Here is a 12,364-nt window from a genome sequence, read left to right as displayed (position 1 = left end):
ATCATAATCATTTTCAGTATCCTGAAAATTTCCTTGATCATACATTTTATTTTTTCCCTTATCAATCTTATTGATACGTTTATGAATAACTAAATTTTCATTTTGTAAAATTTTTATCTCTTTAATTTTTTGAGATTATTAATCTCATGAATCAAATCTTGAATAGTTACTGAATTTTGGTTTTCATATATACTTCTGTTTAAAAATTTTTTTGAATTATGTCATAGTATAAGTAAGATTAATAAGACTATCTGTCGAATAATAATAATAATAATAATAACAACAACAACAACAACATGATGCACACATACATTTACAATTGTAGTTAGGGGTCATGAACATTTGCTTAACCAAAACTAGATCAAGCAACGAATGTTGTATTGAACCGAACCCTATCTAATTTCTCATTAGAGAATTGCAGTTTTCAAGTTCAAGCTGGATCGACCCAGTCTCAGATTATATCTCAGAAACCCTTTATTTACTTTTTATGAGTTAGTTTGAGATGTAATTAGTAAAAAAATAGACAAGATTCTAAATGTAATTATAACTAGAGCAACTTCCAAAGAATAACTTCATAATATTATAAGAAATTATTTAGTCCAACCAGAGCCGAACACGAATTAAATAAAAAATCCAAAGGGTAAACATTTTAAGGTTTTAATTTTTGTCCCGACGTGCAAAAGCATGCCTCCAGATATATATAATAATAATAATAATAATAATAAAATTATGTTTCTATTTCAAAAAGTATATAGTACATTATATTTAGATAATATTGGAGTGTAATGATTGTTTTTGAGACGAATGATGAAAGTTCCCATTCGAGAATTAGTTGCGGTTACCATTATAATTCGACTATTGAGCATTAGTTGAAAACTTGAGTGTACAAAACTTGAGAGATCTTGAATTGTATTGTGTATCTTACATTTTTAATATGGAATTAAGACGTAAGTGTTTTGTTAGATGATTTTATACATATTTTATTTGTGAGATGTGTTAATTTTATCTATATTACATTAAAAAAAATATTTTTGTCAAAAAACGTAATATATTTTCATGGATCATCCAAAAAAAAATCCGTCTCATAAAATTGACCACGAGACTGTCGTTTTTGTGTTTAAAATGAGAGACCATAAAATTTGTCTTCTAAATTGGTATGTTTCTCCTTTTTTGTCATCTTAATCATTTTTAGCAGCTTTTTTCCCACGGAAATGTTAACAATTAATGACGCCAGAAATTTATATCGAGATTATTTATTTGAAGAGAATTTTAAATATTTAGTTCATCTATGTTAATTATGCATTTGATAACACAATTAGCTTCGTGAAATAACAAGATTATATATATGAATATATATCATGAGTAACAAACTAGCTACAAAAGATATTGGTATTGATACTGGATTTCAAATATGTCTCGATCGAGTACATATACATGCACTTATTCACGCCTCATCAAAAAGTACCCTTAAAAGTGGTCATTTAATTTGCTCCTCAAAAAATTAAAGGAGAACAAAGTTGCAAATTAAGTAGTGGTAATTAATCAATCAAGCTCTGATTATATATATGCATGTTCACATGATAGAGCAAGCATTTGGGTTATCGTCACTGAAGAGATACGTGATTCTTTCTTCGTCATGCGTCGCATTTGGGGCCGCCGATGGCTGCACCAAGTTTCTCACGAAACCGGCCGGAGCCTTTTTGTCATATGCGTGAGATATGTAAGGATAGTGAAGAAGATTGTATGGGATATAAGGCCAGAATTCCGCCACTTTTCCTGTGCTTTTCACCCTTTTCAACACCTTATTCGGATCCACGAACCCGCTAACACATACCCGGTTCTGCGTTCTGTTCACTTCCACACTTTTCACCCCTAAATAAAATTATATACATGCACGGGTTCACACACAAAATCTAACAAACGTACTTTTGGCTTTTTTTTTTTTTTGTTTTTAGCCACCAATATAATGGATTTCAAGCTAGTTTTCAAAAAAAAAAAAAAAAAAATCATATATATATAAATATATAATTAAGATAGAAAGAATGACGACCTCTCATGTTTCTGACAGCGTTTCTGACTCTTCTTTCACATCCATCGCAGTCCATTTTGACTTTAATCTCGACTGTCTGCCAAGAAACACAAAGACATGATAATTAACATTCCACAAGCATGCATAATATATAATATTGTATTAATGTATATATGATCTGAATATATATATATGTATTGGGTAATTATTATAAAGAATCAGTACTACCATTAATGATGAGGGTTTAATTACCTGCATTGGTTTCCTTTTGGCTCTGGTGGCGGTGACTGTGCAAAAGTTAGAAAGATAATCTAGAGCACCCATGGATTCTATTATATTTCCTTTTTTACGCACAAATTAAAGAAATGAAAGGGTTCCTCACATTTATACTACTGCTACACCACCTCGATCGTGGCTTAGGTGGACAAATTAAAGGTCTATGCAGCAATTAGTCTACAATATATAAAATTCCTTACTAATTTAATTCATTAATGCAGTTTATTGATTACCTTGATCATTAACCAATCCAATTAATTTTGGGATCCACTGGAAAGCTGCCGCGTTTTCTTTTAAAATTTTTAATGCTTATATATATATATATATTTTGGAGGTATGTGTTTTTGTTTCGCATCTATTCATAGCCACTGTTTTTTCGTAGAAAAGTAAGTCTCCTGTGTAAACGGTCTCATTTGATTCAATCTAGGTATATGTATAAAATGAAAAGTAATATTTTTGAAATAAAAAATAATATTAATTTATGGATCGGATCGAGTAGGAAATCTGTCTCACAAAATGAATTTATTATAAGATGGTCTCACAAGAGTTTTTTGTTTTCAGAAATAGAACCTCAGCAAGACCATCATCTATTTATTTTTTATGAAGTAACTTATGAACATAGATTTCCTAGACTCCATTTGGACAAGTATTTGTGAAACATTTTTATAAAAGTGTTTTTTTAAAAAAAAAAATATACAATATTTTAAAATTTGTTTAAGAATAAATACGTACTTGAACAACTATTTTATAAAAATATTTTTACGATTAGAAAGTAATATGTTTTGATTCTCATCATTACATTCAATTATAAAAACATAAAAAATATATCTTATTTAATTGTTCTTTAAAACTTATCTTGGAGAACGTTTTTTTAAAAATATTTTACAAAAAAATCTTGTCAAAATGACCAAACACATACTTTAAAAAAAAATTTATAAAACATTAAAAACGTTTTAAAGTATATGTCCAAATGACCTATTTTTTATGCCTCCAAACAAGACCAATATACACGATATGAAAATATTATTTTACCTGGCTAAATTCAAATGAATAGTTTGATTTATTTTTTTGATTTCTTTCACCGGCGAGCAGTCAAATTAGCAAAATAATGTCACTATTTCAACTTTCTTTTTCTTTTTTTTTTTTTTGGAAAACTACACCTGTGTTTTCCAATTTACGATTTCGGTAATCTATGTTTTTATTTTTGACAATTTTAGTCATTTTTCTTCGAAAATGCTTACATGACATTATACACGTCAGCTGCACATCAACACTGCATCGGTGTCACATCAGCGGCACATCGAAAAAAAAACTAAAATTGCCTAAAAAACAAATATAGCGGACTAAAACTGAAATATGAAAAATATAGATGACCGAAATCGCAAAATGACAAACATATAAAACCAAAAAAACAATTTTCCTGTTTTTTAACTCGATGTTTAGTTGCAACACATGAAATAGTAATTTATACGATTGAGTTTTTTTTTTTTTTTTTAAAAAAAGGATTGCAATTTTTGCAGTCCTAGATTGAATGATTTGTCATCTCGCCATATTGTTTGGGACAAATTATTGCCCACAAACTATGTGAATGTTCCTTGAAATCATGATGAGTGGGTCACGATTATTTGGACTTTGATTTTAAATATTTCACGGTGATATTTTAATCAACAAATGTCTTAAAGTGCTTTAATGTTTGCTTTCATTTTCGTTCAGTGGGTGTGGGGTTGCTTTTTCAATCAATTAATTATACCACAATTATTGCCTGTGTTTATTGATTCTATCGGTAAAAATGGCTACATTTCCGGTGGGGTTTTCAACTCATCCCAGCTAAAACATGCAAGAAATCATGGTCTATTATTCGCTTAGTTCAGCCCAGCCAGTTGTCGAGTCCTTACCATAATGAGATCAGTAGTATTCTAAGGTAAATGCTCTTAGGATAAATAAGATAATATATCACTATTTGCCCCAAAATTTTTTAAAAAACAAGGCACCGCTTGGTACGAAACACCGATTGATTATTCACCTTTCATTTGTTCAATATTGGGCCCAAATTTCTAAAAAAAATTAGAGTCATGCATCATTTCTTATCCAAGTATATTAACGTATCATCTTTGTACTATGCATCTTTCATCATCTCATCCATAAATCAAACGTTACCTAATAGCAAAACTACTTGATGTTGGTTGAAAAATAATGGTCTACGATAAATTATCTATGAAAAAATTTATACTTACAATATCCAGTGATAGTTTTGTTCGTACATCGATTCATTAACATTTAGCATCAAATATACATTAGAGCCGACAAGTTATTTAAGGTAGTGTTTGGAAGAGCTTCTAAGAAGCAATTCTCAGCTTCTACTTACCAAAAATTTGAAATTTTCTGAAATTTTGTTAAAAAAAAGCTGATAAATGCTTTTTAAAAGCACTCCCAAACACTATCTAAATATCCTTACTCTTATAAGGTTTTTTGCACAACTTTCATTTTAATTCTCATATAAAACATGATATTAGATATTGAAATTAATAATCCATCTCACATAAATTTGGAAAAGGAAAAAAAAATCTAAAAATAGAAAACTTCGTATATTAAAAAAAAAGTTGAATAATTTTTCGATACTGTCCTGGTCACGTTGATCCACCAAGTTGTAACATATCATTGACCCCATTTTTTTTTTATTCGTTCCGTGAGATCCTCTAACCAGAAGTGTAATACTTATTTACCATATTAGTTATTTGATTTGATTTTATATATCAAAATGTAGTATATGCTATAAACACATGAAACTCGAATATGGAGTTGAAAGCCCACTACAAGATTTGTTCAAATATCACATTTGACGGCTTAAAATCATGGGAATTTCTTTTTTCGCCTTTGGCAAGTGCATATTCTACCTACATTGAATCTTTATATTTTCAACATATATAGCATGTTAGACAAGTAACGTGTCCACTAATTCTTGTGCTTGATTTACCTTTCTTGTATTTAATCACAACATTAATTGAACTACATATGCCTTCTGATCATTTCAAATATGTTTAAGTAATGTGTATCGTCGATTTATTAATAAAAATATGCAGTAGTAGCATTCACTAATAAGCTTCATTAAAATGGGGTTTTAGGTGGGGGGTGGTGGGGGGGGGGGGTGGGTGGTGGTGTATGTAGCACTGCATGAGTAGACCAAAAAGGGACAACTAGAGCATCAGATGTCCAAGGTACGAGGAAAATAAATACCATTTCCGAAAGTAGGAACATAAACCTTAATGTCATCTGCACATTGGCAACATCTTCACCAAGCACTGAAACTCAGGAATTTCATGAAATGGTTAGCCCAAATAAGTTGCCTTTATCTGCTGTAAAATAACAAGTTTGAAGATTATGAGCAAGCATGATTCAGTCCCTTCATTTTGGAGAGGCGGCGAGACCATGCTCAGCTGAACTTGTATCATCGTATGTGCGCCAGCGGTTGATGCCTTGTTTCGTCGTGTATCCTTCCTGTCAATTAGAAATACTGAACGTTTCAGAGTATATCAGATGTCGTTATAAATCATTGACAGCACAATATTAGTATTCTTAAACTTAAATGACTTCGAAAAGGTGATGAAAAAGCTGAGCGACCAGATTAGCATTAACTATTACGATGAAGTGAGTAGAGAGAGACGTGAAAATTGTGTTAGGGGGAAGAATTGTAAAAGTTACGAGTCTGAATCGGGATGCAAATATTGTCAACTTGAGTTTCTGAAAGTCAGTTGAAACTAAGGTTGGAATATGTTTGATATGCTGTGTATTAACTTACGTAAAAACTTTGGAAGGGCATATCTAAACAGATAACAGGACGAAAAAACTTCTACATATTCTTCAGATTTCAACTTTTTGATGGAAGTTAGGAAGTACTGAGTTACTGACGTAATTCTTAAAACAAAGTTAGAAGCATTTCGAATGCAGATGGAGAGGCATGACAGAGATAGAGTTGAACCTGGAGCACTGAAGGAGGAACGTTACTCTTTTAAACAGTTTTGCACGAGTGTGCATGAAAGTGGTCACAACCTCTTTAACTTTTGGCCTCTCAGACCGTTCCAAAATGCTGCCGCATTCACAACTTTTTTACCTGGAAGCTGTACTTCCAATACCTGTAAGAGATCATAAATCATCGATTCACTTCAAGTAACGACAAAGCTCAAAACCAGAAAGGATTTGCTTCCACACCACTGAATAGAGATAGGAACATATTAAGAGAGCACAAGGACAATCGACGACCAAAGAGATGGAAGGTACCAAAATGTAAATTTCTCCGACATAGAGAAACTTGTTTTACTCAGACTATTATAAAATATATAGCTCACCTCCAGCGATGTACCCTCTCCACAAGAAAATATCAATGAGCCTTTTGCAAAGAACACCTCATCTACGTCGGTGATCTTCATGTCATCCCTGGTATAAACTCTTGTAGTGATTATTTTAAGCTCTGTAACATTCTTCTGCCCGCTTTTCTCGTCGATCACCAAAACTTTAGCTCGTGTTCCCGGCCAACCTGCAAATGCACGAACCTAAAAGTTGCATGTAACACATCTATATCTCTGATCAAATCAAATTGAAGTCATACTTTGTTGTGAAGGACTACAGCATTTTGATCAAATGATAGCCACGATTCTTCTTGAGTTATCTGCATGAAATACAATAGAACCATGTAAAACCAGAAAACTGCTACAAGGACTACTGTAACAGAACATATGTTGGTCAGTAATACGGGGTGTTTAGCTGTTGGCGCATCAGCTTAGTCATTGTCAAACCATCAAATATTTTAGGACATTGCAAAAGAATAGGTAATAGATTATTTAATCCTCTTGGATTGAATGAAAATAGCAAATAGCAATAGATCAAGAACAGCAAGATCTTGGTGGGGGGACCAATCTGTTCATGGCAACAAAGTAGCTACAAACAGATTGTAATATAGAGCATAACACTTTCTCAAGGCCATAAACATTGGGTTAGCAGAGCCTAAATGAGGACGCTCAAGATAGACACGGACACATGTAAACAACTCCATTGACCAAATGGCAAGCTGTTGGTCATTTCATTCGCTAATTCAACAGTTTGTATTGAAACTAGTAGCATTTTAATCAATCAGACAGAAAAAGCTAGAAGATTTATACAAGATAACTTAGCAGAGCTGAGAGCACATAGTTCATCGAAGATGTAGAACCTTGCACAAATTTTCTTCGCATAGGTGATCGAGCTACTAATCAGAGTGTTATGGTCCCACGTTTGGATCATGTTATGGGATGATAGATGTATTTTGGATAGGGTTTCGAGGCTCATTTAGAGAGAACCTTGCGATCTCACATTCACTATTTGATTTAGAATTCTGGATGCTTTTTATTCCTTGCAACAATAGCCATTTAAATACAAGGAAGACGATTAATTTCCACAGCAAGAAATTTGCCATAATCCCCCTGTTCATGGCTAGAATGCATGCAATATTAAATAAAGAAACTAAATAAAATCCTTCTAATAAATTCCTTATGTTTGCATCTTCCACCATATCATCCTTGATATCAGTAGTTTGTCCTTAATTCTTGCTCATTACATCTGCCTCCCCTTGGAAATCGTGCTTGTCCTCAAGCACAAAAAAAGGATGTACCAAGTTCTTCCAAATTATTGTATTGTGGAAATATTTTAATAAATGACCTTGGTCAAACTAGTTTATTTGAAAACTAACCCTCTCCAAATGTATTTGAAGTGTTTCAAATACACTAGAGAAGGTTAGATTTCAAACAAAAAGTTTGACCAAGGTCATTTTGCAAACTATCCTTCCAAATTGTTGATGTTTTCTTGTATTCTGAAAAATTCGCCACCACTTCAAGAACAATGGTTGTTGTAGGAGTATTTCAAAGATTAAGGGCAAATGACGGTAATTCGTAAATTCTTCTCACTTCAAGTTTTCAACTTTGGTCAATCTCGTTCTCATTTGAGGAACCATGGTTCACGATCACACTCAAAGTGGAAAGAGGCCAATCCTTCCTTGTCTTTCTCCGGTTCGTGTTGGTGTTGAAAAGACTTCTCACAATGACTAAGATCTCTCATCAGGTCTGATTGGCCATTGCACCGGGGAAAATCTAGCTTCAAATTTTGAGGTACTTTAGATAAGACATCATCGCTGTTGATGTCCTTCAGAATGCTGGTCGGAAGGACCCTGTTGAATGTTGCTGTCTTTGCCCCGATCTTCTTCCGATCGCATGGTTGACAAGCATTTGGATATCTCCTCTCCAATTGATCAAGAAGAGCTTGCTGATATGAGAGATTTGAATAACATTATTTTTCTGCACAAATAAATATGTGCTTACTTTTGGGGCCAATGTAGCTTTAGACTCGTCCTGGGCAAGTGCTTTAGCTTTAGCTGAACCATCAAATATTGAGGGAAGCTCACGGATCAGAAGTTTGGAACCTACCTTAGTTAACATCACAAATTTTATAAGAGTGAGCTAACTATCCAAGCACAATTCACCCACAAATATAGAGCATAAACAATTATTGTTTTTTTTTTTCCGATTAGCATAAAAAAACATACAATATCAACAAGTCTCTGAAGATCTTAACTTTCCTAAGATTAATCACAGGCACAAGATACCATTGAAAAAACTGGTTAGCTAAAATCTGAAAGCATCAACAATGTCTGCCCATTAAGGATAGGATGCTCGTACTTTGAATGATTAAACCTTAAGAATATTTGAAAATGCCAACCATATACTATTCCTGTGACCTTGCATTCTTGAGAATTATCATGAAATTGGCTGTAGCACATCCTGGACAATTAAACTTTATCAAATTGTATCCTATTTGCACTATTGATGTTCATGTCTCCAGCGACGCACCATGAAAAATAACTTTGCATAAAAAATGATCTGATTTAGATTATAAGGTTTTATAATTAAAAATTTTGCAAATAACCACAAAGACGGTAATATGTTTATTAATCGGGTTCAGCAAAGCTTGGATTGAAACAATAGATCTTAATAAATGGTGCGTAAGCAGTAAAAGATGGAGGAAAGAGGATAAAAACCTTGAGTAAACAGCAAGTCAAGTAATTCTGGAGCCTGCCCAAAGATCACTAAAGCTTAGTAATAAACATAGAGCAACACAAAGAATACAAGTCAGTTATGGGAGATGATAAAGAAATTAGGGGACTGCTTTTGTTTCATTGTTAGCAATTTTGCACCAGTAAGAATCTGGGTTACCAAACGAATCAGCAATCAAGAAATTCTTCCTCTCATTTAGGTCAGAAGTAAAATGGTTGAGGCAGTTTAAGATGATTAAAGGAGATCCAAACTTAAGTCTCTTCATCAAATCTTGTTCCAAACTAGCGTTATCTAAATGCTGTAAAATACACAAGTTGCTATCTTTAGCAGAACCTTAGATGACTTTCATAAATTAACAAAGTAATGCATGCTGTAATTACCTTTATTTGATCATTAACCACCACTTTTTCACAGGAAATAACAGGTCCAGCATCCAGTTGACGCACAGTATATGCTAATGACACCCCTGTTTCTCTGATACCATCCTGTTGAAGAAGTTGATGAGTGCGTATTTGAGAATAAACAACTTGATAAATAACAATCTAAAGCTAAAGGAAGTATGAACCTGCAGAGCTCTCTGAACAGGTGCTGCCCCACGATAGAGAGGAAGCAAGCTTGGGTGTATGTTCACTGTTCCTGAAACAACTCAGAGGCAGCTGGATGTAAGCTTCTGAGCAAGAAATCATCCTACCAAATCTGTAATGTTTCCATAGCAAGAAATATAGAACTGACCAATGAGATTATGCCATCTGTAGGGTACCAAGACCATCAATAAATTAGAATCTATACTATATAATAATGAATCAACTGCTTGGAATAATCACCTTGGTCATTTAATGGATGGACAAAAATACCCCTTCTTTCATTCAATAAAAAGTTATTATAAATAACCTATTTTAGTAAATTTGAAAAATAACTAAACTATTTGTTAATCATAATCAATAACTTAAAGATTTTATTTCAAAATCAAAAAACTTAAAAGATGTAAAATAAACATTTAATTACGTTAAGCATCTGTGCATGCGAATTATCCTCTGTGTTGATATAGAGCTGACCAATGAGATTATGCTATCTGAAGGGTACCAAGACCATCAATAAATTAGATGCAACGTGCATTTGCCTCTTGTCAAAGTCCAATTAGTTGAATGACACCACCCCTCCCCCAGTAGTACACAAAATATATTTTGAGTAGATTAGGCTCATGCTTTTATCGTCACATCATCTACCTCTCACATCTAAAGGTTGCTAGCATATCTCGACATTACGAAATTAACTTTAGCAAAACATTCCACTAAAGGAAGAAATTAGGCGGAGATAAATAATTAAATATAATTACATTACTGAAATACCTTCCAATCAATGCCAAACAATGTCATTATGTCATAAATTGAGGAAGTATCAAGTTTCCTGTCCAAACACTTGATTCTTAAATTGAATTGTTTCACTAACCCATAGATGGTATCTTAAGGAATGTAGTTGGTAAAATATTCCCGTACGCAGCAGTGATGCAAAGGTCAGGCTCCAGAGCTCTAAAACTGGAAATAAAAGGTTCCTGCGTGGTTGTACCATGAATTTATGAATCCTTTAATTCATAGAAGTATAAATAATTAAATATAAAGGTTTCACGTGCCAGAAGAAACAAAATGAAAAATGCTCAATACAGAACTTTCGCAGTCGCTGATTTGGATTCCATTTGCAAAAAGCGTGTAACTACCTCTTCGACTTCCTAATATCTTATTCACAGATGTACCACAGTTATATTCACTTAAAATATGAATATTCAGGTTTTTCTAAATCTAAAAAATTACCTACACTGGTCATAAGAATCGTAGCTACTAATTTTCAGACCATTGACAGGCCCTCTCAAACAATTATCAATAGTAACTACATAATACCAATTTATATATAAATAATAAGTCGTGAGCATTCAACTATAATTGAGAGCTACAAAAAAGAAATAACATGGAGACGGAGAAATGATATCATATCATAAATACTAAAAGAACATACATACCTCACCAGCTTTCAGAGGTGTGAAAATCAAATCAGATGAGAAACTTCTGTCTAGAGCATGTTGTGCAACTGGAGAAGGCATCACCTTTCTACTCCTGTCTCTTCCAGAAGGAGGCTGGGTGACAATTGCTGCTATCTGAATCATTTCAAAGTGTAGTTATTAGTTAATGTAGATCTGAAGCATAGTTCACATGATTCATCAGTGATTAAAAATGTTTTTAAATTTAAAAAAAAAATTAGTTAATGTATTTACATCCAATATCTCGACGATATGCTCTTCATATTGAGATCTTGTCCAGAACTAGCTACTATATAGGGACACGTGAACATAACATGATGCATATAATACGTAACTTTGCAACATTTCCAAATTTTGGGTAAGATACTAGATCATAAATTACATAGACATGGCACATTCGCCCACAAAAAAATTGTGCTCGTTAAACTATGTTCAGGACTAACTTACAGCCGTTAGTGGAGAACTCGACCACCATTTTGTAAACAAATAAAGAAAACAAGTGAATCTAACAGCATCTTTTCAAACGAATATTGGTACCTGAAATAAGGAATCTGGAGCAGAAGCAGCACAGAGAAGAGCGTCCAGAACACAAGCAGAGACCTGTAATGCATTTATTTATCACCAATCAGTAGATTTATCCGTCCACATTCAGTGGCGAGCTGGGAAGTCGCCTGCTAAGTGCTAACATAAAAAATCAAACTTTATCCCTAAATTTTCCAAAAAACGTTAATTTTCAACACACTAATTTGCATTGAATCACCAAATTCGATAGTGCATTGCGTGAATATCAAGATAGGACCGGGATGGTGTGTACCTGAGGGGAACCCAGAAAAACGAGACGCTTTTTGTGAGAGTTAAAAGCGGATGATGACGACTCAGTAATTGTTGAGGGAGAAGACGCGGCGGCGCTGAAGCAGCGGAAGCGCCGGAGCATTTGAGAAGACGATAGCA

The 12,364-nt window shown here is 33.4% G+C and overlaps 2 protein-coding genes across 5 annotated transcripts; both read right to left on the bottom strand.

The window, feature by feature from the left end:
- Window positions 1–1,486: 1,486 nt before the first annotated feature.
- On the bottom strand, window positions 1,487–2,358 carry LOC140892550 (heavy metal-associated isoprenylated plant protein 21-like). The gene is made up of 3 exons (XM_073301474.1): window positions 2,282–2,358; window positions 2,051–2,126; window positions 1,487–1,872 (listed from the first exon to the last, which is right to left on the bottom strand). The coding sequence occupies exons 1-3, from the start codon at window positions 2,351–2,353 to the stop codon at window positions 1,574–1,576; spliced, it is 447 nt and encodes a 148-aa protein (XP_073157575.1). The 5' UTR covers window positions 2,354–2,358; the 3' UTR covers window positions 1,487–1,573.
- A 3,189-nt stretch (window positions 2,359–5,547) lies between these two features.
- LOC140890759 (uncharacterized) lies at window positions 5,548–12,364 on the bottom strand. 4 transcript variants are annotated; one of them, XR_012152284.1, is made up of 12 exons: window positions 12,228–12,364; window positions 11,951–12,013; window positions 11,396–11,530; window positions 10,831–10,933; window positions 9,947–10,017; window positions 9,762–9,866; window positions 9,366–9,399; window positions 8,650–8,750; window positions 6,909–6,968; window positions 6,649–6,852; window positions 6,282–6,435; window positions 5,548–5,800 (listed from the first exon to the last, which is right to left on the bottom strand). XR_012152284.1 is itself a non-coding variant. In XM_073298787.1 (12 exons), exons 1-11 carry the CDS (start codon window positions 12,345–12,347, stop codon window positions 6,346–6,348), a joined length of 1,086 nt encoding a protein of 361 aa, XP_073154888.1. In that variant the 5' UTR covers window positions 12,348–12,364; the 3' UTR covers window positions 5,548–5,800; window positions 6,308–6,345. The 4 variants fall into 4 exon arrangements, 2 of the variants coding, with proteins under 2 accessions (XP_073154888.1, XP_073154889.1); XM_073298787.1 differs by having other exon boundaries at window positions 6,308–6,435; XR_012152285.1 differs by lacking the exons at window positions 8,650–8,750; window positions 9,366–9,399.

The sequence above is a fragment of the Henckelia pumila genome, chromosome 3, assembly GCF_033568475.1.
Source record: "Henckelia pumila isolate YLH828 chromosome 3, ASM3356847v2, whole genome shotgun sequence".
NCBI classification, from domain to species: domain Eukaryota; kingdom Viridiplantae; phylum Streptophyta; class Magnoliopsida; order Lamiales; family Gesneriaceae; genus Henckelia; species Henckelia pumila.
This window is presented reverse-complemented; position numbering and strand designations above follow the sequence as displayed.

What these genes read in the sequence shown, in the direction of transcription:
- LOC140892550 (XM_073301474.1), bottom strand. Translation starts at nt 2,353, where the DNA reads ATGGGTGCTCTAGATTATCTTTCTAACTTTTGCACAGTCACCGCCACC. An exon ending in CCAAAAGGAAACCAATGCAG is followed by an intron (nt 2,127 to 2,281) that starts GTAATTAAACCC and finishes GTTTCTTGGCAG; the next exon opens with ACAGTCGAGATTAAAGTCAA. An exon ending in CGCTGTCAGAAACATGAGAG is followed by an intron (nt 1,873 to 2,050) that starts GTCGTCATTCTT and finishes AATTTTATTTAG; the next exon opens with GGGTGAAAAGTGTGGAAGTG.
- LOC140890759 (XM_073298787.1), bottom strand. Translation starts at nt 12,347, where the DNA reads ATGCTCCGGCGCTTCCGCTGCTTCAGCGCCGCCGCGTCTTCTCCCTCA. An exon ending in CACCTCTGAAAGCTGGTGAG is followed by an intron (nt 10,934 to 11,395) that starts GTATGTATGTTC and finishes ACAACCACGCAG; the next exon opens with GAACCTTTTATTTCCAGTTT. An exon ending in CCTTAAGATACCATCTATGG is followed by an intron (nt 10,018 to 10,830) that starts GTTAGTGAAACA and finishes GAGTTGTTTCAG; the next exon opens with GAACAGTGAACATACACCCA.